This window comes from Carcharhinus amblyrhynchos, chromosome 10 (genome assembly GCF_965287045.1).
Source record: "Carcharhinus amblyrhynchos chromosome 10, sCarAmb.v2.hapA, whole genome shotgun sequence".
Taxonomy (NCBI): Eukaryota; Metazoa; Chordata; class Chondrichthyes; order Carcharhiniformes; family Carcharhinidae; genus Carcharhinus; species Carcharhinus amblyrhynchos.
This window is the reverse complement of record NC_137333.1, coordinates 27,477,315-27,503,258: the sequence shown is the minus strand read 5'-3', so window position 1 is coordinate 27,503,258 and position 25,944 is coordinate 27,477,315. Positions and strand designations below refer to the sequence as shown.

Below are 25,944 nucleotides of genomic sequence, written 5' to 3'. Positions count from 1 at the left end.
CTGGCACCATGAGGCAGCAGTACTAACCACTATGCCACCGTGCTGCCCTAATGATATGCTTTAATTTTCAAAAAGCACCGACTATTATATTCAAAGTAGAAACTGTTGGGAATGCTCAACAGTTTAGGCAGCATCTGCAGAGAGAGAAAGTTAAAGGTTCAGGTTGATAACACCATTCATTCTTGTAATCTTTCGTTTAGACTGAGCAGAGTCCTCAGGCCACAATAAATAGGAATATGAGTAGCCATTTGGCCCATTGAGTCTGCTTTGCAATTCAATAGGTTCATGGTTGATCCAATATTCCTCATGTCCACTATCCTGCCCTTCCCCTCATATCCCTTACTGATCAAAAATCTGCCTATCTCAGCCTTAAATATACACAGTAACTCTGCCCCCAAAGCTCTGTATGGCAAGGAGTTCCAAAGACTCTCAACCCTCTGATAAAAAAATTCCCCCTGATTTCAGTCTTAAATTGATTGGTGCCTTTATTCTAAGACTATTCTCCCTGGTCCTCGACCCTCCCATGAGGGGAAGTATCCTCTGAGCATCTCTCATTCTTCTGAATTCCAATGAGTCAAGCCCAACCTATTTAACCATCCCTCATATGACAGTCCCATCATAGCAGGAATCATTCTAGTGAACCTTCTTTGAACCGTCTGCAATGAAATATCTTTCCTTACTCACAGTACTCCAGATTTGATCTCACCAGTACCTTGTACCATCTCTCTACTTCTTAAACTTAAGTCTTTCCTACTCATACTCCAATCCCACTTGAAATAAGGGCCAACATTCCAATAGCCTTCTTGATTACCTGCTGTACCAGTGTGCTAAATTTCTGTGCAGGAGCTGAAAAGTTGAGATTCGAATTAATTTTACTGGAGAGCTTTATAGAAACCAGAGAAAATACCTTTTGATTCCATGAGTAGAAAGTACAAAAATCTAAACAATTTTTCTTTGCAATCAGGACCCTGTTTTATTTACTGGTACCATGAGGAAGAACCTGGATCCATTTGATGAACACACTGATGAAGCGCTTTGGAATGCATTGGAAGAGGTAGGAGCAGAACTGGAAAACCATAATATAGTTTACAGACAGCAGATTTTATAAATATTTATAAGTTGTTTTAAAATGGACTTGACTCTTACATGTTTGCAGTATGCAAGTTATTAAATGTGCTACCAATCTGTTCTGTAGAGAAATCTGGAAGATTGTCTATGTTTTGGGTGCAAAACGGTCTCAACCCTCAAAATGCTGTCAAGAAGCACACATTCATTTTGATCCAGAGTAATGCACCGACCCCATTCATGAAAACCAGGACAACAAGTGGCTCTTAAAGGAGCTTCTGCAGGATGTTACTGCAATATTTTTTAAAAACACATTCATCAATGTGGAGCCAGGAAGTGGAGTGTTGCTCATTCTTACGCTATCACTAGCCCACCTCTTCCTTGTGCCCCTTCCACCCCATTACCACATTCATTTCTAGCTCCCTCTTATCTGTTCATGGCTGTTGTGGTGGAGTTTGTCCTGCAATGAGACAGGTGGGGAGATAGTAGTTGGGATTCCTGCCAGTCTAGATGGTGATGTGTTGTGGCATATGTGGGACTTGAGAAGGAGCTGGAGTGTGAGGAACACAGCAGCTAATGGCGAGGAACATGGAGATTGGGAGGCAAGAGGATCTTGTGATAAGTGTTGGCAACCCGCAAGGTGTTTAGGTGAGAGATCAACTTGGAGGTGTGACGGATGTATGAGGAGGTCCAGTGGGAGACCAGTGGATGCGCACTTACTCTGGCCACACGAAGAAGTCATGATGTTAAGATGACGGCGTTGGACTGGGGATCATTCATCTTGTGGCATTGCTGCCCTGTCTTCTTCTGTACTGAGCTGGCACTCACTAAGACTGCCACAGCCTCCCAGGTGGATGTGGTCACCTTGCTGGAAGGATGTCTGCGTGACCATGGATGGAGGACATTCACCTCTGCTGCACAGCATCCAAGAGTTTGGTCTAGGTTCCCTCCAAGAAGTATGGTGCTGGCTCCCTGGCAGCCATTTCGCCTAATGGATCTGGAACAAGTGTTGGGGAGGCATTTGCAAAGATTGAGTTGACCCAGGAAAAGCGATTCAGAGGGAGGCCGCCACGGGCGCAGCGTGAATCTCTTTGTGGGGGAAAAGAAATTTGTAAATGAGGTTCAGAATTCCGGAAGAAATCCCGCCGGTGGGATTTTCTCACTGGAATTGACACTTTGTCAAATCCTGGTAAGATTCCCCTCGAGATATTACTAAATTGATCTCCCTGTTCGTAGCACACTTCATAATTCGAAAATCCTTTCAGTTCTTAAGTTGTGAATATTACATGGGAGGTGATCCTCATAGCATCCTTATAAAACAGAAGACTTGACTCAAAGCATGACTGGGTTTTAAAAATATATTTTAAAGAAACTATCTTTTAGAACATAGAACAGTACAGCATAGTACAGGCCCTTTGGCCTTCGATGTTGTGCCAAGCTATGTCCGAACCCAAGATCAAGCTATCCCACTCCCTATCGTTCTGGTGTGTTCCGTGTGCCTATCCAATAACCGCTTGAAAGTTCCTAAAGTGTCCAACTCCACTATCACAGCAGGCAGTGCATTCCGCACTCCAACCACTCTCTGAGTAAAGAACCTACCTTAGACATCCCTCCTATATATCCCACCATGAATCTTACGGTTATGTCCCCTAGTAACAGCTACATCCACCCGAGGAAATAGTCTCTGCAAGTCCACTCTATCTATCCCTTTCATCATGTTATAAACCTCTATTAAGTTGCCTCTCATCCTCCTCTGCTCTAAAGAGAAAAACCCTAGCTCCCTCAACCTTTCCTCATAATACCTATCCTCCAAACCAGGCAACATTCTGGTAAATCTCCTCTGCACTCTCTCCAATGCTTCCACATCCTTCTTATAGTGAGGTGACAGAACTGCACACAATATTCCAAATGGGGTCTCACCAAGGTCCTGTATAGTTGCAGCATAACCCCACAGCTCTTAAACTCAAAACCCCTGTTAATAAACGCGAATACATTATAAGCCTTCTTCATGGCTCTATCCACTTGAGTGGCAACCTTCAGAGATCAGTGGATATGAGCCCCAACATCTCTCCTTTCCTCCACATTCCTTAGAACCCTGCTGTTAACCCTTTAATCCGCATTCAAGTTTGCCCTATCAAAATGAATCACCTCACACTTATCAGGGTTAAACTCCATCTGCCACTTTTCGGCCCAGCTCTGCATGCTATCAATATCTCTTTGCAGCCTACAAGAGCCCCCCACCTCATCCACTACTCCACCAATCTTGGTGTCATCAGAAAATTTACCAACCCACCTTTCAGCCCCTCTTCCAAGTCATTGATAAGAATCACAAATAGCAGAGGACCCAGCATTGCTCTCTGTGGTACATCGCTGGTAACTAGCCTCCAGTCTGAAAGTTTTCCCTCCACCGCCACCCTCTGTCTTCCATGAGACAGTCAGTTATGTAATGAATTAGCCAAATTTCCTTCTATCCCACACCCCCTTACTTTCTTCATGAGCCTACCATGGGGAACCTTATCAAACGCCTTACTAAAATCCATGTATACGACGTCAATTGCTCTACCTTCGTCTACACACTTAGTTATCTCCTCAAAGAATTCAATCAAATTTGTGAGGCAGAACTTACCCCTCATGAAACCGTGCTGAGTATCCCAAATTAAACTGCATCTTTCCAAATGGTCATAAATCCTCTCTGCCCTTTCCATTAACTTATCAACCACCGAAGTAAGACTAACTGGCCTATAATTATCAGGTTCATTCCAATTTCCTTTCTTGAAAAGAGAAACAACATTCGTCACTCTCCAGTCATCTGGCACAATCCCTGTGGACAGTGAGGACCCAAAGATCAAAGCTAAAGGCTCCACAATCTCATCCCTTGCCTCCCAAAGTATCGTAGGATGTATCCCATCTGGCCCAGGGGACTTATCATCCATCAGGTTTTTCAAAATTGCTAATGCATCTTCCCTCAGAATATCTACCTCCTCCATCCTATCAGCCTGTATCATACTCTCATCCTCAAAAACATGGCCCCTCTCCTTAGTGAACACTGGAGAAAAGTATTCATTCACTGCCTCCTATCTCTTTTGACTCCATGCACAAGTTCCCACTACTATCCTTGACTGGCCCTAACCTCACCCTGATCATTCTTTTATTTCTCACATAAGAGTAAAAAGCCTTGGGGTTTTTCCTTTATCCGACCCACAAGGACTTCTCATGATCCTTCCTAGCTCTCCTAAGTCCTTTTTTTAACTCATTCCTAGCTACCTTGTAACCCTCAAGCGACCCAACTGAACCTTGTTTTCTCATCCTTTTTCCTCTTGACAAGACATTCAACCTCCTTTGTGAACCCTGGTTCCCTCACTTGGCCATTTCCCCCCGCCTGATAGGAACATACCTATCAAGGACACATAGTATTTGTTCCTTTAACAAGCTCCACTTTTCATTTGTGCCCATACCTGACAGTTTCTGTTCCCATTTTATGCTCCCTAATTCTCACCTAATTGCATCATAATTACTCCTGCCCCAATTGTAAACCTTGCCTTGCCACGTGACCCTGTCCCTCTCCATTACAATAATGAAGGACACCAACTTATGGTCACTATCTCCAAAGTGCTCTCCCACAAACAAATATAACACTTGGCCTGGTTCGTTATCCAGTACCAAGTCCCATGTGGTCCCACCGCTTGTCGGCTTATTCACGTATTGTGTCAGGAAACCATCCTGCACACACTTTACAAAAAGTATCCCATCCGAACTACTGTACCTATTAAAGTTCCAATCAATATTTGGAAAGTTAAAGTCACCCATGATAACTACCCTGTGACCTCCACACCTATCCATAATCTGCTTTGCCATTTCCTCCTCCACATCTCTATTACTATTTGGGGGCTTATAGAAAACTCCTAACAACGTGACCGATCCTTTCCTATTTCTAACTTCAGCCCATATTACCTCAGTAGGCAGATCCCCCTCGAAATGCCTTTCAGCAGCAGTTAAACTATCCTTGATTAACAATGCTACTCCTCCACCTCTTTTACCGCCTTCCCTACTCTTACTGAAACATCAATATCCCGGAACTGCTAACAACCATTCCTGTCCCTTTAGGATAAACTTGATGATGATCACATCAGAATAAATGATCCTGAATCCTCAACAACACCCCCCCCACCCTAAACCCACACATGACTTTGAACTGACATTCTAAGTAACTATCCCATCAATTGAAGAAACAATGCAAGTAGCAACTCCATGTATAACAAAATGAGTTATTTGAAAGTGAGTCAGACAAATAATTTACCACGCAACAACAGAAGAAAGGAATTTCTTGGGGGTGGGTGGGGTGGAAACAGTTCATTTTCTTCTTAATTTGTTTTTAGCCTGATTATCTAAAATCTTATCAAATATGGACAGAATGCTCAGTTTCTGTAAGAGGCACCACCCAACATTGTATAAAGTACATCTAATCATGTTGGCACTCACTATTTTAAAAAATTGTATCCACGATAAATGTCAGAAATAATGTAAATGATCCTAATTTTGTTATGTTTTGTAATACATCAAAACATGGTACTGCTGTTGATGCTGTAAATATCCATGCTTGACTGCAGTCGTAACAGAATTATTTTCAGGGTTTTGCTCACTGGAGCATAAAATATAGCTTTTATTGATGCAGGCAAAGATAATGATGATATAAAAATCATGGTCTTGTGAGTTTTAATATATATATCAGGAGGAAACAAAACATTTATGCAGTTCTTGGGCTCAATTTAAAGAGAAGAAGAGATTTCAAAAATAATGATTGCCTTGTGAATGAATAGCAATCAACAGTTGCTCAACAGCATTTTCAGTTTTTTGGTGATAATTGAAGAATGTCATGACAGCATTGCACATCTTCCAATGTGATTTTTAAAGACACAGATTAAAATTTGAATTTTAGCATGCAGTTTCTCCCAGACAGAAAGTCAGTTTGGTAGTGCAACATGGTAGAATTTTGCTCTTTCACCTTTTTAGTACCCGTTTATGCGAATAAAATAAATGGATTTTAACAGCTGTTGACCCTCCCAAGAAAAGCAAATCTTCATTCTCTACCTATTTTGCTCTGAAATGATCTCAATATTCAGACTTGACAATATAGATACCACAATTAGTCTTGAATTGACCTTCCCTACATGTAGGTTTTCACATTTGAAGTATGAAGAGTGATTGAATGCTTCTAGCAAAGAAAAACTGAATAAGAGCACAGATTTGGGAATTGGAGCAAAAGTGTTGTAGCCCCAGTTCATACAGTGCTTGCATTGAACCTGTTTTCTGCTGGAAATGCAGAATCCTGTTTCGATTTTTCAGTCCAACTCCTCCGCAATGTGTATGGTAAGGCTGAAAGGAGTGAAGATCCTAAAAATCAGATCCCACCTCCTAACCATGCATTTCTGGCTTCCATAATGTTGACAGCGATAATTGAAATGGTGGAGTAGTGGTTAGCACTGCTGCCTCACAGCGCCAGGGACCTGGACTCGATTCCCACCTTGGATCACTAGTGAAGTTTGCACATTCTCCCTGTGTCTGCATAAGTTTCCTCCGGGTGCTCCAGTTTTCTCCCACAGTCCAAAGATGTGCAGGTTAAATTGATTAGCCATGTTAAGTTGACCCTCGTGTCAGGGGGACTAGTTAGGGTAAGTGCATGGGATTATGGGGACAGGGCTTGGGTGGGATTGTGGTCGGTGCAGACTCAATGGGCCAAATGGCCTTCTTCTGCACTGAAGGATTCTATGAAACATATTTAAGTTATGAAAGCCAGATTATTCACTGGCACAGAAATATGAGCTGTGTGTGGAGTGAGAATGCTCCCTCCCAGCCCACAAGGAGTCCTGTGGATCGTCCCCTATCCTACTCTGTTGATCTTTGAGGTATTCCCAGCACCAACATCCCAACAATCTTTCAGAGATTCACCATCAACATCCTGTTCTGATTGCTGCATTAAAAACATATTCCTATCCCCTCACAATAATGTGATTCGATGGAATCCTCTCTAGTCACTGATTGTTGGGGACTTTCCTACAGGAAATCAACAGGTGTCAAATTTCCGCTCCCACTCTGAATGGGTGTCAATCTGGACCTTGTTCTGACTTATTTAAATAAGACTCTACCAATATGATCACTAAGGCGTCTACATCCATAACTTGCTTGCTTCATTAGCAGTGCCAGGGAAGTGATCAGGTGAAAGGAAGACTCTAAGAAATATTATCCTTCCATCTGCAACCATTCCCATCATTGGCCTAGATCTACTGGCATGGTTTATCTGAGGGTGACAGGAAGCAGTAGGAGCAGGGACAGATGTGAGGAAAATGAGCTTAGAATCCACCCCTTCACCCTTCCAGCATCTGCCTGGAATGGACAGCATTGGAGCAGCTCACAGCAGGAGAAGACAATTGAAGTTAGCACAGTGAAGCAGTAGTAGGTCGCAGACCCTGCAACCCCCACCTCCACACCCTCATTTTGCCACATTTTCTCTTTTATCTACTTTAATTTTCATATTATTGCCTAACTTATCTAGGAAACTCTCACAGTCCAAGGTAGCCATAGGAATAGCCTCCAGGTGACAAATTGAGGAATGGGATCCTCTACAGAGCTTTATTTATCTGATACCACATTGTGGTTTGTCCGATGTTGGATATTGTTCTGTCACTGACAACAGAGATTGCTGATCATTGTGGCAACTAAAGTTCAGAAAAGAAACAGTAAAGCCCTTTGATTTTATGAACATTGGACATGTGTTTAATCCAATTCAATGAACGATACAGGGCAAAAGCTGCTCCTATTTTTAGTTTGTTTTTTATTGAGATAAAAGTCTATCGTGATTTTTGTTTTTGTTAAAACAAGAGATTATTTATGAAGTAGCAGATCTTCATGGTCCCAACAACTATTATTTAATGTGATCAAAATGAAAAATAAATCCCATTACCCCAGTATTGACCTGAAGTGAGCAGGTGTAAACAATATTGGATTACTTTTCAAATTCAGAGAGTTGTGAAAGGTTAAATATAAACTGTATTGCAAATATTCTTTGACCTTTAAATTGATGTAAGATATTAATATTATGATATTACATTGTATGATTCACTTCATAGGTGCAGCTAAAGGAGGTTGTTGAAGAGCTGCCAAATAAGTTGATGACAGAACTAGCTGAAGCTGGTTCCAATTTCAGTGTTGGACAAAGACAACTAGTGTGCCTCGCCAGAGCAATTCTCAGAAAAAGTAAAATACTCATCATCGATGAAGCAACGGCAAATGTGGATCCTCGGTAATGACCTGCTCTTCAAGTGCAATGATCTCAAATAAGTGATCATACACTGGTATTATAGCAACACTGTAAATGCTGCTTAGAGAGTGTATTGGTAGGAATATCATCAAAGCAGGTTTTTTTGATAATCAGCAACAAAGAAGTTAAAGGCACAGAGTTAAAGTTGCAATGCTGTAATTTGTGATGGATTACTGTAATTGATAGTTGATTTTAGCATTCGTGAAATGCTACATACTAGACAGAAAAGCAGCCACATCTTTGTATTTCTACTATTACTTAAACTTACCTAGAAGGACAGTGTATTTTAACTTATCTAAGAGTGGATTAGCAGCCTTTTTTTAAAGAAGTAGATGCTGGAATAAATCCTATAAGACTCCACTAGTGCCATTCAGCACCACACTGGAAATTTATAGTCAGTAACTGTCCATCAGGATTTCACAGAGCATTTGCTTGAATTCTTGTAACCTTTTAGCTTCGTGAACAATACTCAAATTTAATTGACAATGAACAGTAAAGTGATAAGATGATTAATTGTAATTTATTTACATTATAAAGTCATCAGAATTTGAAGTAGGGGATTGGAAAATTCCACTTGGCCCATGAAATTTATTTTATCTTGATTTTTAATTCATTTAGTATTACAAAGGTTCTTTCTTTAGTCAACTTAGGATTTGCATAGATGCTATGCCAACTTGTTCCTCAGTATAGCAAGTTGCACAATGCTTTTTAATGAAAGTGCTTTGTAAAGATCCTTTAAAATGCTTAATAGAACTTCCAAAAGGATCGTTATAGATAAGGTGTAATCTGTTTATTTATGCTCAACATTTTCCTGATCACCTCTTGAAGACATTGATTCTTAGCTGAGGTTTGGTCCCCAGGTTCTCCACACCAAGCGACACTATTCATGTTGTGCCAGAACCAGGACCATTATCATCAGGCCTGACTGCCTCTCGGTCCAGTAAGCACACAAACATTGCCAATGCATGACAGCCAAAGTAAGGCACTTTTTTGCCTTCCCTAGCCCACGGCTGCTGCGTTCTGCATTCATATCCTAATCCTTATCCTGGTTGAGGTCAGCACACACGATGCAGGCCAGACATCAAACCGAGGAAAACAGATTCTTTATGGTTCTGTAAAATATGATGTGAAGATGCCAGCGTTGGACCGGGGTAAACACAGTAAGAAGCTATACTGAGGAACAGTAAGAAGTCTCACAAAACCAGATTAAAATCCAACAGGTTTATTTGGCAGCACAAGCCACTAGCTTTCGGAGCACTGCCCCTTCATCAGGTGAGTGGTATTCTGTTCACAAACAGGGCATAAAAAGACACAAACTCAATTTACAAAATAATGGTTGGAATGCAAGTCTTTACAGCAATCAAGCCTTAAAGATACAGACAATGTGACTGGAGAGAGGGTTAAGCACAAGTTAAAGGGATGTGTATTGTTTCCAGCCAGGACAGTTAGTGAGATTTTGCAAGCCCAGGCAAGTCATGGGGGTTACAGATAGTGTGACATGAACCTAAGATCCCTGTTGAGGCCTTCATTATGTGTCTGCTCAGCGACTCTGCGTTGTCGTGTGTCGTGAAGGCCGCCTTGGAGAACGCTTACCCAAAGATCAGAGGCCAAATGCCCATGACTACTGAAGTATTCCCCAACAGGAAGAGAACGCTCTTGCCTGGTGATTGTCGAGCAGTGTTCATTCATCCATTGTCGTAGCGTCTGCATGGTCTCCCCCAATGTACAGTGCCTTGGGACATCCTTTCCTGCAGCTATCAAGTAGACAACATTGACCAAGTTGCAAGTGTATGTACTGTGTACCTGGTGGATGGTGTTCTCACATGAGATGACGGCATCCGTGTTGATGATCCAGCACATCTTGCAGACATTGTTGTGGCAAGGTTGTGTGATGTCGTGCTCACCGTTCTCTTGAAGGCTGGGTAGTTTGCTGCGGACAGTGGTCTGTTTGGGGTTGTGCAGTCGTTTGAAGGCAAGATGTGGGGATGGCCTTGGCGAGATGTTCGTCTTCATCAATGACATGTTGAAGGCTCTGGAGAAGATGTGGTAGTTTCTCCACTCTGGGGAAGTACTGGGCGACGAAGGGTACTCTGTCCACCATGTCCTGTGTTTGTCTTCTGAGGAGGTCAGTGCCATTTTTTGCTGTGGCGTGACGGAATTGTCGACCAATAAGTCGAGCGCCATATTCTGTTCTTATGAGGGCACCTTTCAGCGTCTGGAGGTATCTGTTGCAATCCTCCTCATCTGAGCAGATCGTGTGTATACGGAGGTCCTTTCCGTAGGGGATGTCTTCTTTAACGTGCTTAGGGTAGAAGCTGGAGAAGCGGAGGTTATCCGTGAGCTTACGGTACAGTGAAGTGCTGAGGTGACTGTCCTTGATAGAAATGCGTGTGTGCAAAAATGCAACTGATTCCAGAAAGTAGTACCATGGTCCATGTTACCTTCCCCTGTGGCCAGAGAGGAATTGAAAATTTGGGCCAGAACCCCTGCTATCTCCGCTCTTGCCTCCCACAGGAGCCTCGGGCATAATGTATCTGGACCTGGAGGTTTATCCATTTTTAAGACTACCAAAACCTCCAATACCTTGTCCTTCGCTATGTCAATTTGCTCAAGAACCTCACAGTCTCTCCTTGACTTCCATACCGTTGTCCTCATTCTCTTGGGTGAAGACGAATGTGAAGTATTCATTCAACACTCTACCAATATCCTGTGGCTCCACCCACAGATTGTCTCCTTGATCCTGAATGGTCCCCTCTTCCTCTTGGTTATCCTCTTCCCATTGATATACTTATAGAATATCTTGGGATTTTCCCTACTTTTTCCTAGGGTATTTTTCAACTATGTAACTTTGTCTATGGATGAATTGGTACTGTTCCACTTCTATTATGAGACCAGCTTCCATCACTCCCAACGCCCACCGGCTCCCCAACTCTCGTTACTGTCTAAATCCCTCCTATCGTGCTGGAAGAGCACCACATGCAAGTTTTCCTCCTTCCAATTGCTTAGACATTTCCCAGTTCTACCTCACCTCACTGAAACGTGTGAGAGAATGACCACACCCTACATACCATGCTGTGCACGACTGACACGTAAGAAAGAAGAAAGCTATAAACTGCAAGAAGATACTAATGGATTGGCCAGATGGGCCAGTGGCAAATGGCAGTCAATAGATGAAGTGTGAGGTAATGTGTTTGCAGAAGCCTAACAAAGGAATACTTAATAAGTAATAGGACACTAAGAAGTGTCGAGAATCAGAAGCACCTTGGAGTAGATGTCTATACATCCCTGAAGATGGCTGAACAGATAAAGTGGGCATGAAGGCAGATGGCATACTTGCCTTAATTAGCTGCGGCAAAGAATACAATAGCTGATAAATTGTTATTGTATAAAACTCTAATTACGGTGCAGTTGTAGTACAGCATACAGTCCTCATCCCTGCATTTTAGTAAAGATCTGGTTACATTAGACAGTATGCATAAGAGATTTGTGAGTATGTTGCCTGGACGACGAAATTTGATTGCAAAGAAATATTTTAAAGGCTAGGAAACATTTGGTAAAGAGAAAGCTGTTTTATATGAAGCCAAGATACAATAGAGAAGAAGGCCATAATTCCCTCTTCAATTGAGGGGGATCCGTAAGAGAAGGAAGGTTAAGAAGGGATTTGAAAGGAAATGTTTTCACCCAGAAACTGTGGAGCCCTGCTTGAAAAGGTGTCACAAAAACCCTCATAATATTTAATAAGTACTTGGATACCCAGATGAAGTGTTTTAACCTTTAGGGCTACAGATCAACAGCTGGAAAATGGAGTTCAGCTGAGTGACTAGCTCAGTTGGCCGGACAGCTGGTTTATGATGCAGAGAAATGCCAACTCTACAGGTTCAATTTCAGTATTGGTTGAGGTTATACATAAAGGCTCATCTTCTCAGCCTTGCCCCTTGCCTGAGATGTGGTGATCTTCAGATTAAAATCACCACCAGTCAGCTCTCCCCCTTAAAGGGGAGAGTAATCTATGATCATCTGGGACTATGGCAATTTTACCTTTAATTTGTTAGCTATTGCAAACAAGATGGACTATGTAGTCTCCTACCATGTTGTAAATTTTTAAACTTCTAAGGCTGGTGAAATTCTATAACATCACTTCAAATCCATTAGAGAATGAATATAGCAGATATTGCAGTAAATATTGCAGATGCTGGAAATGTGAAATAAAGACAGAAAATGCTGCAAGAAGTCACCAGGTCTGGCAACGACTATGGAGAGAGAAGAGTCAACAGGTGCAGTCTTACAAAAGAAATTCAAAGTGTCAAACAAGCGAGAAAACAGGAGTGTTTCAGGCCTGTTTTTGGGCGGGTTTGAAAATGTAATCTTATGATACCCTTGTCCCTTTTTTGAACAGAAGTGCAATTCTGACCAGATTGGGGGAGGAGGAGCCTAAGCTTGCTGGTGAAGCTGGCTGCAGATTGCTAGGGCACCATTGTGCAGGAACTGGGAGACCTGCCCCCCATTATCGGCAGCAGTGTAACCCCCCTCCATGGCAACACAGGTCATCAGGATTGGGGCCCTCCTGATGACTTCACCACCCCTTCCATGGCCCACCCTGTGTGCCTCCTGCTGTGCTTGTCTCCCCCACCTCCCCCACTGATCACTTCCTGCGTGGTCGCTCCTACCAATATTGCCATGGTGAAGGTGAGGTAAAGTAGAATTTTCTCTCTTGTTACTCTCTTACAATCTGCTGCCACCCCAGTCTGGAAGATGGTTGCTCCAGGACTCAGACAGATTGATCAATAGTGATGTTGCTAAGCTACTCTTGGTCATGGGCAAATCCAACTCATTTTGTTCCCATTTTGCTGCCCTCAGTGCTCCTTCAAAAAGGTGTTTAACATGAATGTCTATTGATTCATCAGCTAACGGTGGTAATCAGCAGGAGGTTTCCTTACCCATGTTTGACCCAATGCCATGAAACTTCATGGTGTTCAGAGGCAATTTTGTGGACTTCCAGATCCACTCCCCCCTGATTGTATACCACTGTGGCACCACCTGTACTTCATCTGTCCTATTAGTGAGAAAGAACATACCCAGGGATGGTAATGGAAGACTGTGAAATTGCCTGTGGAATATAATTTGGTGAGTGTGATTGTAGCAGACTAAGATCATCGATCTGTCCCACAATCTTATCCCTCCATAAGTGCTGCCAGATTCGAGACCTTTCCTCTGAGGCCTCCCCTCTGTAGAGTCCATGTAGTCTTCAACACACTCTTGAATAGTGTCAACTCTCTGCACTATCAGACTGTTCCAAATCTTGATCTATGAACTCTGCCTGATAAGGATTTGATCTGACTATCCTGAGCTGCTGGTTTGTTCAATTGATCACTCACCCTCCTGTATCCCCACCCCAAAGCAGCATCATCTGCAGGGAATGTAATCGAATAGTATAATGAGATGCCCTACAGAGTTACAAGAGGGAAATGCTGCAGGGAAAAAGCAGTGGACACATACAGCAATCCCATTTCAACAATAGTGGCCTGGCTAAGATCCAGTTGCTGTGGACTAGTTAATTGTTTTAAGCATCTACTTGTCAGTTAGAGAGCACTCTTCCTCGGCAGATTGGAAAACTCCCCCCGGATCAGAAGGAACAGCAGGAATTGGATAGCTTTCTCTCATATCGAAGATTTGTATTCAACTACTGCAAATTGGAAAGTGTTGCAGACCAGCTGTAGTTGAGCAGAGAGAAAGACCCCATTCTGTGGGGTTGCAAAGTTCCCCAGAATGTTGAGTTCCATTGGCGGCACTCATATCACTTTGAAGATGACATAGAGTGACCACTCAGCTATGTAAACAGAAAATATTTCATCCTATGTTTTGCCCAGCTCCTCTTCCTTTTCTTCCTTGTTTTCCTGTGTTCACTGATGCCATGATGGATCTGCAGACAAGGTTGGTAGAAGAGAAAAATATGTAGGTATTATCCCTTTGAGATGAAGAAAATGGAGAAGGGAGATGAAAGTTTGTGGCTTTGTAATCTAACCCAGGGTGACAGTGTAGGTGCTGACTTACGAATTTGGCAAGGTGCTGTCAACCTTGACATTCTAATCAGTAATCTCTAAACTGTCTGTGCTTTATATGCTCTGTCTGAGGCCAGAACTCTCCATTCACCTGACGAAGGGGCTAACCCCGAAAGCTTGTGAGTATACTATCAAATAAATAGATTGGACTAAAACCTGGTGTTGTCAGACTTTTTACTGTGTTTACGCCAGTCCAACGCCGGCATACCCACATCATAACCTTGACATTGCACAGTAATAGCCAAACAAGTGCCAACGTGCTGCATTGGTTGACTTCAAAGGATGAGCAGTTTAAAAGTAACCATATGCTTCTGTTGGTGTTTCATTTGTAGATGTTACGCATCCATTTCTCCTGCAAAAATGAAGTTAAAATAAGGATAAAATCTAAAATAAAACTGGACATGCTGGACAAACTCAGCAGCATCTGTGAAGAGAGAAACAGACGTTAATGTTTTGATTCCATATGACTCTTCTTTCAAACTCCACTGCAGACTCTTATGAGACATATTGGACTTGAAACATTAACTTGGAAAGCCCTGAAATGGGGGATTTTAACTGATGGTTGCACAATTTTCAGTACCATCCTCAGTCCCTCAGATACAGAAGCAGTCTGTGCCCAAATGCAGCAAAAGTTAGACAACATTTAGGCTTGGGTTGATAATAAATAACATTCATGCCATACAAGTGCTAGGGCAATGACCATCTTGAATAAGACAGAACCAACAGTCTTTGTTCAATTGCATTACCAGTGCAAAATTCCTCACTGGCAGTAATATCTCGGGCTGACCAGATGAATGAATGAGTTCCTGTGTTGTGTGCTTGTCTCTTGAGTCTGGAAAGTTCTTTTAAAAAGGTTGCACAGATGCTTGCACCCTTTTTAAACTGGTTTTACTCCAATAGATGTGCAATGAGCATGCTCAGGAAAATTGCATGCAGCTTACTCTGCAGGTCAGAACAGGTTCTGCTTTTTTTTAATCAAAGCAATTGCGGTGCATTCATATCAAGAAAATTCTAGACTTCACTCACTATTCGGTTTCCCTTTGAATGACTCAATGAAAAGGAAGCAGAGAGTGGCCAGAAATAGGACATTTTCAAGTTGGCACCTTGTCATCAGTGGAGTGTTGCAGCACACAGTGTTGGGGCCTGAGCTATTTAGAATCAATAGTAATGATTTGATAAAGAGACAAAGAGTAATGTTTCTAAGTTTGCTGATGATACAAAGCTAGGTAGAAAGGTAAGCTGTGGGGAGAGCACAGAGAAGCTGCAAAGCATAACAGGCAGATATGAAGAGAGTGGGCAACAAAATGACCAATGGAGTATAATGTGCAAAAGTGTGAAGTTATTCATGTAGACTGGGTAGTCACATGTACATTGGAATGACAAGGAGTTCTCATCCAGCATGGACAGACACATAGCATGTAAGAGCTGCAAAGATTGTTGAATAAACCCTTCTGCATGTTAGTCCCTTGTTCTCAGTCTGTACAACCCATCAACATTTACAATTCACTTTGGTCGTAAGAATAGAAACACAGAATATTTTTGAAAAGATATGAAACTTGCAAATCTTGAAGTTCAATGAGATTTGGTACAATCATTTAAGGGATGCAAAAATTAGTGTGCAAGAACAACAACCAATTCAATTGACAAATGGCATGTTGACCTTTATTGAAAGGGGATTGGAGTGCAGGAGCAAAAATAACTTTCTACAGTTCTACAGGGCTTTGGTGAGACTAGATCTGGAACATTGTGTGCAGTTTTGCTCTCCATATTTAAGGAAGGATATAAATAATTGAAGGTGATACAGCAAAACTTCACTAAGTTGATCCCTGGGATGAGGGAGTTGTCTTATGATGAAAGATATTTGGAGTTATATTTTGTCCCTTGAGAGACGTCGGCTGAGGGGGGATCTAATAGAGGTTTATAAGATTATGAAGGGGATAGATAGAGTAAATGGTGGTAAGCTTTTTCCGCTATTAGAAATGGATAGAACAAGGGGTCACGGGCTTAGGGTGAGGGGGGCTAGGTATAAGACAAATATTAGAGGGCAGTTTTTCACGCAAAGGGTAGTGGGGGTGTGGAATGCACTGCCGAGTAAGGTGGTGGAAGCAGGCACGCTAGGGTTGTTTAAGAGTCACTTAGACAGCCACATGAGCGGGCTACATATAGGGGGATATAGTAGGCCTTACTAAACATTGTAGGCTTGGGAATACGTTTTGCACAGTAAAAAGTCTGACAACACCAGGTTTTAGTCCAACCTATTTATTTGATAATATTCTCACAAGCTTTCGAGGGGTTACCCTCTTCGTCAGGTGAATGTCACCTGACGAAGAGGGTAACCCCTCGAAAGCTTGTGAGAATATTATCAAATAAATAGGTTGGACTAAAACCTGGTGTTGTCAGACTTTTTACTGTGTTTACGCCAGTCCAACGCCGGCATACCCACATCATGAATACGTTTTGCCTCAGGGATGTTACAGTCTTTGCCTGTTTAATAATGAATTTTTTTGTCTCCACAGGTATTTAAGTCCAGCAAGGGGCATGCATGCGGCAGGTTGTAGTGGGCTGCTCTTGGACGTTGATTCAGGAGTTGCCTATTGCTTCATGTCGTTAGTGTGCTTAAACTGGACCATCTCGAGGGCAACATGACAGCTCAGAGACTATCTCTGTTGCTGTGCGGACACATGGATTTGGGCCTGTGTCTGTGGGAGTTTGCACGTTCTCCCCGTGGTTGCGTGGGTTTCCTCCGGGTGCTCCGGTTTCCTCCCACATCCCCAAAGATGTGCTTTTAGGCTGATTGATTGGGTACTAAATTGTCCCTAAATTGGACCTCCCTGATCCTCGCACATTAGGCGTAGACTAAAATCATGAATAGGACACTGACATTGGGACGGCGGCGCGGGCTCGTTGGGCCGAAGGGCCTGTTTCCTGTGCTGTGTTGTTCTTTGTTCTTTGTTCTAGATTTTAGAAGAATGAGAGCCTGTCTTACTGAATCCTACAAAATTCTGAAGCGGCTTCATAGGGTGGACACTGAGAGATTGTCTCCATCAGTGAGAGAATATAAAACATGGGGGCTCAGTCTTAGGATAAGGTGTCGATTATTGAGGACCGAAATGAGGTGAAATTACTTCACTCAAATCTTTGGAATTCTCAACTCCAGAAGATTGTGCTTGCTCATTTTTTGGTTACATAGAAGGCTGGCATTGATAGGTTTTTGATCAAGGGAATCAAAGGATATGAGGAGTGGGCAGGAAAATGGATTGAAGCTCAAGATCAGCCTTGTTTGTATTGAATAGCTGAGCAAGCTAGATGGGCAATATGATAGATGCCTGTTCTTATTTTTCATAATCTTCTATCTTACAGAGCCACTCCACATCATTTTATGCAGGGCTTTTAATTTCAGTGCATTCAGTGAAATGATAGCAAACCTGGTTCGCATAAGGAGCTAACTTTTTGAGAATAATACAGATCATAATTAATCACAATTTCTAATTAATATTGTTGATTTGCTAGCTATCACTCCCAATGACTTGCATGCAGTGACTCTCCAATAAACAGTTTAATCAGTCCAATTGTTGGAATGAACTATTTTGTCTTTCTGTGTTATATGTATCCTGAAGTCTAAAGTAAATTCGAAGTTGTTAGGAATCTTATGAGAGGTTATTTCATTATGTGATTTACTGTTATCAATGTTCATAGTTATTACAGTGCAAGATGCCATTTGAAGTTTCCATTGGCATGATTTGAAGTAATGTACAAAGTAGGATTTTGTTGTGCTGTTTTGATCTATAAACTTTAAAAGCTACAAAACTTCAGATTTCCATTGTTTCACTTATAATTTCCTATTTTTTTAAGAACGGATAAATTAATTCAGCAGACAATTCGAGAGAAGTTTGAACAATGTACAGTGCTGACAATTGCACATCGGCTTAATACTATCATTGACAGTGATAGAATTCTGGTAAGAAATTACAATAGCACAAACTTCCTTATAGCTTCTGTTATAAGCCTATACCTTCATTGAATTTGTCATTGTCATGCATTTGGGTATGGATAGAATCTTCCTGTCGGATGCACTTGGGGCTTTCATTCAATCTGTGGAATTGTGACATTTTGGTCAGTGTATGTAAAATTATAATGGCATTGAGATGCTCCCAATGTCCAATGAATCTGCCAGGCCAGTATTTTAACTGCCCACAGGAATATCTGTCCTCTTCACTTTTAGACTTTAAAACAAAATTCAGCAGATTAATCTTAATAGTGTTTGCCACCCAAAACTTGCATTGGAGGTGGAGATTGAACAGCAATGTAAAAGCAGCTTTAGTTATCTCATCCTGAAAGTATAATTGCCCCTGTAGATTAAGGTACCATAGAGTCCCGACTATACAGAAGGAGGCCATTTGACCCCTTGAGTCTGCACCGACTCTCCAAAAGAACATTTACTGAGAAGATTCTGGAAGAAATGTGCAGCAGTGTCACACTGGGAAAATCTTTGCACACAGCAGCAGTACATACAGCATTGCAGCTGATCAGAAAATTCAGGCCAATGTAATTAATAGAAGCTACACCTTGAAAGCAAATTATAATATAACTTATGGCCAACCTGTAATGTATCAAGTTAGTTTGGGGTTTGTGCCATAGAGATCTCTTAATGCATAAATGCAGAGAAAGCACCCTATCTCTGGGATCGAATGCTTGCAAGATTCTATACTGAAAAAACAGCAATTTTTCTGCAGCAATAGATACTAGGTTAAAAACAAATCCCAAAAACCTGGAACTGTAGACGGTACAATGGCACAGTGGTTAGCACTGCTGCCTCACAGCACCAGGGACCTGGGTTCAATTCTGGACTCAGGTCGCTGTCTGTGTGGAGTTTGCATGTTCTCCCCGTATCTGCATGGGTTTCCTCCGACTGCTCCAGTTTCTTCCCACAGTCCAAAGATATGCGGGTTAGGTTGAATGATTAGACATGATAAATTGCCCCTTAGTGTATGTCAGGGGATTAGCAGGGTAAATATGTGTGGTTATGGGAATTGTGGATGGGATTGTGATCAGTGCAGACTTAATGGGCCACATGGCCTCCTTCTGCACTGTAGAGATTCTATGAATGTACGATTCTAACTGCATCATAAAGCATTGTATTTCATTCCCTGTCTCCTGAAACGTTCTTATCCGGAGCACTGCCCCCGGCGAAAGTGATTGAACTACACATAGTATTATATCCGCAGGAAACTACTTGGCGGTGGTGGTCGGAGGGGAGGGTGAGAGGGGCGGGGTGGTGTGAAGATGCAGCTAGGAAGACACGGATATCCCTTCTTTGAATGGAATATGACTCTAGTAATGAACTGGGAAGCGGAATGATCAGAAATTAAAATCAATCATTTTGGTAGGCCTCCAGAAGTGGGTACAAACTCAGTGAGAATGAAAAAAAAGGAATCCTGCAAGAAGTATCCTTGAGATATTTGGCTTATTGGTTCACTGTATGTACAACGACTATTTTGAAAATAAAGATGCATCCATGTAAAGGGCACCAGTAGTTGAAAATGCCTTGGTACTCCTAATTTAGAGTTTTCACAGTATTAGTAATGCCACTGCATCCTTGATTCCGTCAGCGACTTATTACCCCTGCTTTCTCCTTCACTACCTCTCCAAAAGTATCGCAAGTATCACCACCTGGACAAAAAATCCTGTGTTTTTTTTTGTTTACCAGTATTCCTTCACCCTCCCACTCTCACCTCATATGCTTAAAGACCTGTGTCGACAAGCAGAGATGTCAGACACACCACAACCAATCATATGGTATATTCACTTTCTTAAAATAAGACACTCGTCTGACTCCCTGAGGATAAGATTAACTAATAATTTGTAACAAGGTATGCCCTTGACGAGCTAAACCAAATTCAAGATTTTTATTTTGCAATGGGTTTAACTCAGATAAATCAACTAGAAGACGCAACGTTTGAATTCACATCAGATCTGAAGTCTGGCTTCCCAATACAAATTACATGGTATTCAAAAAACTATTACCAAAAAGACTCCACTTTTGAGTCTTTCTGCCAATCTAGGAAGGATTTGAAGGTGAGGGGCACTAAAGGTCCAATAGGTGGTCTTCTCACCACCTACCCACCTGCGTCCGACTTATCTGAAATTTTACAGGGGCAGGGAAATTGTTACCTGCCATTGGGCTTATTAAGGCTCCCCAATAAGGACCTCATCCTGCCATGTTTTACCTGGGGAATTGATTTGACTTGATTTATTATCATCATATGCATTATTATACAGTGAAAAGTATTGTTTCTTGTGCTATACAAACAAAGCATACCGTTCATAGAGAAGGAAACGAGAGAGTGCAGAATGTAGTGTTACAGTTATAGCTAGGATGCAGAGAAAGATCAACTTTATGTGAAATAGGTCCATTCAAAGGTGTGAGAGCAAGCTATTCTTGAGTCGGTTGGTACGTGAGCTCAGACTTTCACGTACCAACCGACTCAAGAACAGATTCTTCCCTGCTGCTCTCACACCTTTGAATGGACCTAATTCACATTAAGTTGATCTTTCTCTGCACCCTAGCTATAACTGTAACACTACATTCTGCACTCTCTTGTTTCCTTCTCTATGAACGGTATGCTTTGTTTGTATAGCACAAGAAACAATACTTTTATTTTGCTGGCTGCTTTGCTGAGGCAGCGGAAAGTGTAGACTGTGTCAATGGATGGGAGGCTGGTTTGCATGATGAATTGGGCTACATTCACAATCTTTTGTAGTTTATTGCAGTCTTGGAGCCATACCAAGCTTTGATACAACCAGAGGGAATGCTTTTCATGATGCATCTGTAAAAGTTAGTGGGAGTTGTAGCTGGAATGCGCTTTCCTTTTTTGGGGAAAGGCCTGTGTTATTCGAGGAGCCTTGCAGCTTTAGCAATTTAGGTTGGTGTTGGGCAAGAGAGGGAATCTCCTTTGAGGGGCCCTGGACCCATTAGAGGCACTCCTCCACCCTCGCAAGTTATCTCTCATTAACTACTGAATCCAGCTTCTCACACCACTCACCCTGCCCCTAAATGAGACCCCTGACCTCAGACATATCTGGGGTTCTTGGTATGGTAGGACTGTCTGTAGTTCCAGCGGTGACCACTGTACCCATCTGGCAGTGCTGGGATGACAGAACCTCCAGACATCCAATTGACCAGCAGCTCTCCAAGGCAGAACTTCCTTCTAAGCTAAGATTCGAAGTCTTGCCTTAAAGCAATTAATGCTGCTACCAGCACCTCAGCATTTTAGCCAAGGCGGGCAGGGATTCAGCCATGTGCCTCTTCCCCTGTCATTCTGAGAGACTTCCTCTCACAAAACCAAAAGCACAGCTTGCAAATTGAGATTTTTTTTGATGAACAATGCAAGTTGAGCAATTTGTTTGTTTGAAATGTTAACTATAGGTGCTGGATGCAGGAAGAATTGCAGAGTATGCAGAACCCTACGTCCTTCTTGAGAACAAAGATGGTTTATTCTACAAGATGGTGCAACACTTGGGCAAAGCTGAAACAGTTGCTCTGACCAAGATAGCCAAAGAGGTAAGGTTGCACATTAAAAATCAGCAAAAACTTGCACTTCCTTCACAAACTTAAGTTAGATAAGAAGATTTAACTGTACTTACTTTCAAATTAATTAAATAAGGTTGTTTTATATTTGACTTCAAAGCATCCTCAAGTTCACCAGTTTTTTGTCTTTGCTAAACAGTTTTTTTTGCTGATTGCTTTGTTGGTCTAGCTGTCAAAGGGCAGAGTGATGCTTTGGTACTAGTATTAGTAAAAAAGATAATAAAAAAATTAATAAAAAGGATATTTTTAAAGAAATACAGCCACTCAGGATAACACTGGAGAAGTCTTAGTAGGTAGTAAATGCACTCAAATCAGGACATCAAGGCCAGTCCTAATACCTGTACGGCTGAATTTAAAACTTTTTCTTACATCTCGAGGGTATCATTTGGGGTAGCATACAGATATAATCTGGTGATGTGCACAATTGTTTAAATGTCACCAAAATATCAGCTGGAATGCATGTGCTCTATTTTTCTAACAGTGTTCATGTAATTGAGTTTCTATCTGCAAAATGTTGAACGTTAATGGCCTAAGTCTGCCACATTTGATCCTGTCTTTTTTTTTGAGCAAGTGGATGTTTAGTGCTGCGGGCACAATTATGGAAGCGGTTTGCATCATTCATGCTGATCATCTGGGACTGGACTGCAGTGTTCTTTTAAAGTTTTTCCAGCCATTCATGCCCTGTTGCCACTGTGAGCAAGGACAGAGAATTTGGTACTCAGTCAAATCTCCGTTCACTGCAGCAGGACGAGAAAATCCCACCGGCATGAAATTCCAATCGTGAACTCTAATATCTTTACTGTATCACAATTTATTTCCAAATATTGAAAAGAGATGACAAGGTTTTTTACAATCATCACAAACCTTTAGCAGCAAGTTAACCTTCCGATCAGTCCTCTGTACATTATTTTAAATATGCATGCACAGCAATCTTCTTGCTTATCAATGTAAATCGAGTGGGCAGTACAAAATGGCTTCAGCTCTTCTCCAGGGATGCCTGTTTCAACAACGCAATTTTTTATTTTATTTCTTCATGGGATGTGTGTGCCACTGGAAAGATCAGCATTTATTGCCCATCTCCGGTTGTCCTTGAGAAGGTCGGCAAGAGCATGCCCTCCACCCTGGAAGCCCTGAATGAACCTATATTTGGGGTCACCATTGCAGATGTCAGAGCAGCTTTCTTGAAGATCAACCCACGGAAAGCGACTGGCCCGGATGGGGTATCCAGACATACACTCACATCTGCGTGGATCAGTTGGCAGAAGTATTTACAGGCATCTTTAACCTCTCTTTACAACAATCTGTGGTCCATATCTGCTTCAAGAAGATGATCATCATCCTGATATGTAAGAAAAACCAAGCAGTGTGCCTTAATAACTATCGGCCAGCGGCTCTGACATGCATCATTATGAAGTGCTTCAAGAGGTTAGTCATGTCATGAATCAGTTCCAGTCTCCTGGATTATCTGGATCCACTACAGTTTGCCTGCCGCCACAACAGGTCCACAGCAGATGCCATTTTACTGGCCCTGCGCTCAACCCTGGAACACCTAGATAACAAGGACACCTATGTCAGTCTCCTGCTTATTGACTACAGCTCAGCCTTCAACACTTTTATTCCCACGAAACTCATTTCCAAACTCCGTGGCTAGGGCCTTGGCACCTCCCTCTGGATCCTAAACTTCCTAACTCACAGACCACAATCAGTAAGGATAGGCAACAACACCTCCTCCATGATAATCCTCAACACCAGTGCCCCACAAGGCTGTGTCCTCAGCCCCCCTATGCATCTATGACTGTGCAGATAAAATCCCCTCCCATTCAATTTTCAAGTTTGCTGACAACACCACCATAGTGGGCCGGATCTCAAACAATGACAAGACAGAGTACAGGAATGAGATAGAGAATCTGGTGAACTGGTGCGGCAACAATAATCTCTCCCTCAATGTCAACAAAACGAAAGAGATTGTCATCGATTTTAGAAAACGTGAGGAGAACGTGCCCCTATCTACATTAACGGGGACGAATTAGAAAGGGTTGAGAGCTTCAGTTTTTAGATGTCCAGATCACAACAACCTTTTCTGGTTCCCCCCATAGCGAAACTATAGTTAAGAAAGTCCACCAATGCCTTTATTTTCTCAGAAGACTAAGGAAGTTTGGGACATCAACTACGACTCTCACTAACTTTTACAGATGCACCATAGAAAGCATTCTTTCTGGTTGTATCACAGCTTGGTGTGGCTCCTGCTCTGCCCAAGACTGCAAAGAACTACAAAAGATTGTGAATGTAGGCCAGTCCATCACGCAAACCAGCCTCCCATCCATTGACTCTGTCTACACTTCCCAATGCCTTGGCAAAGCAGCATCATGATTAAGGACCCCAAGCACCCCGGACAGTCTCTCTTCCACCTTCCACCTTCTTCCTTCGGGAAAAAGATACAAAAGTCTGAGGTCATATATCAACTGACTCAAGAAGACCTTCTTCTTGCTGCTGTCATACTTTTGAATGGACTTACCTTGCATTAAATTGATCTTTCTCTACACCCTAGCTATGACTGTAACACTACATTTTGCACTCTCTCATTTCTTTCTCTATGAACGGTATGTTTTGTCTGTATAGCGTGCAGGAAACAATACTTATTACTGTATGTTAATACATGTGACAATAATAAATCAAATCAAAAGGCAGTGGTGAACTTTTTTTCTTGAGCCACTGTAGTCCATGTGGTGTAGATACACTCACAGTGTTGTCAGAATGGAAGTTCCAGCACTTTGACCCAGCAACATTGAAGGAATGTCAATTAAGATTTCAATTCAGTCACATTGCTATCTTATTCTGATTATTAGTCATACGAACAGCAGATTTGTCATAATTGGCAGCACAAAGTATAATGGAATCTCCTATTAATCCTTTGGAAGCCACTCAAAAAAGATATTATGAGTGTATAAAAGGATCAAAGTTTCTGTGTGACAATCAGGGCATCAACATCTGATGATGGTGTACAAGATTATGATAGGTTTAAATAAAGTAGAGAAGAAAAACTGTCCCCATCAACAGATGGTACAAGGACTAGGGGACACAGAATGTAGATCTTGGGCAAGCAATATGGGGGGGTAAAAAAAACAGTTTTACACAATGCGTGGCAATGACCTAGAACCTACTGCCTACAAAGGTGGTGGAAGTGGAGACGATCAGTGATTTCCAGAGAAAATTGGATATTTGAGGGAAATAAACTTTAAAGATTGTGGTGATAATTAGACTGACTGCATTGCTCTACAGAGAATCAGTAAGGATCTGATGGGCTAAATGGTTTCCATCAGTGTTGTAATTAATCTGAGTCTCTGCATTATGATGTGGAGGTGCCGGCATTTGACTGGAGTGGGCACAGTAAGAAGTTTCACAGCACCAGGTTAAAATCCAATAGGTTTGCGAATCTTTACAGGTAATCAAGTTTTTACAGGTACAGACATTGTGAGTGGAGAGAGGGATAATCACAGGTTAAAGAGGCATGAAGGACAGGACAGTTAATAGGATTTTGCAAGCCCAGCCCAAATGGTCGGTGTTACATGTAGTGTGATATGAACCCAAGATCCAGGTAGAGGCCATTCTCATGCGTGCGGAGCTTGGCTATCAGTTTCTTCTTGGCGATTCTGCTCTATCGTGTCTCTTGAAGGCCGTCTTTGAGAATGCACACCCGAAGGTTGGAGGCTGTAGTGTTTCTCGACTAGAAGAGAACTCTCCTGCCTGGCAATTGCCATGCAGAGTCCATTCATCTGTTGTTGTAGCTCTGCATGGTCTCGCTGATATATCACGCCTCGGTAAAGACTCGCATTCCAACCATCCTCACATTGCAATCTGGAATAATCTTGCAATTGTGTCTTTGCCTATATAAGCTGTGTTTGTGAACCTACCTCTCC

General features: G+C 42.1%; 1 protein-coding gene across 1 annotated transcript in view; it reads left to right on the top strand.

Moving 5' to 3' along the window:
• abcc4 (ATP binding cassette subfamily C member 4 (PEL blood group)) overlaps window positions 1–25,944 on the top strand; it is a 411,789-nt gene that overhangs the window by 373,402 nt on the left and 12,443 nt on the right. The window contains exons 27-30 of the mRNA XM_080198151.1: window positions 965–1,054; window positions 8,190–8,362; window positions 18,292–18,397; window positions 21,866–22,000. Coding sequence (XP_080054277.1) covers window positions 965–1,054; window positions 8,190–8,362; window positions 18,292–18,397; window positions 21,866–22,000 — 504 coding nt within the window. The remainder of the gene's footprint in view (window positions 1–964; window positions 1,055–8,189; window positions 8,363–18,291; window positions 18,398–21,865; window positions 22,001–25,944) is intronic.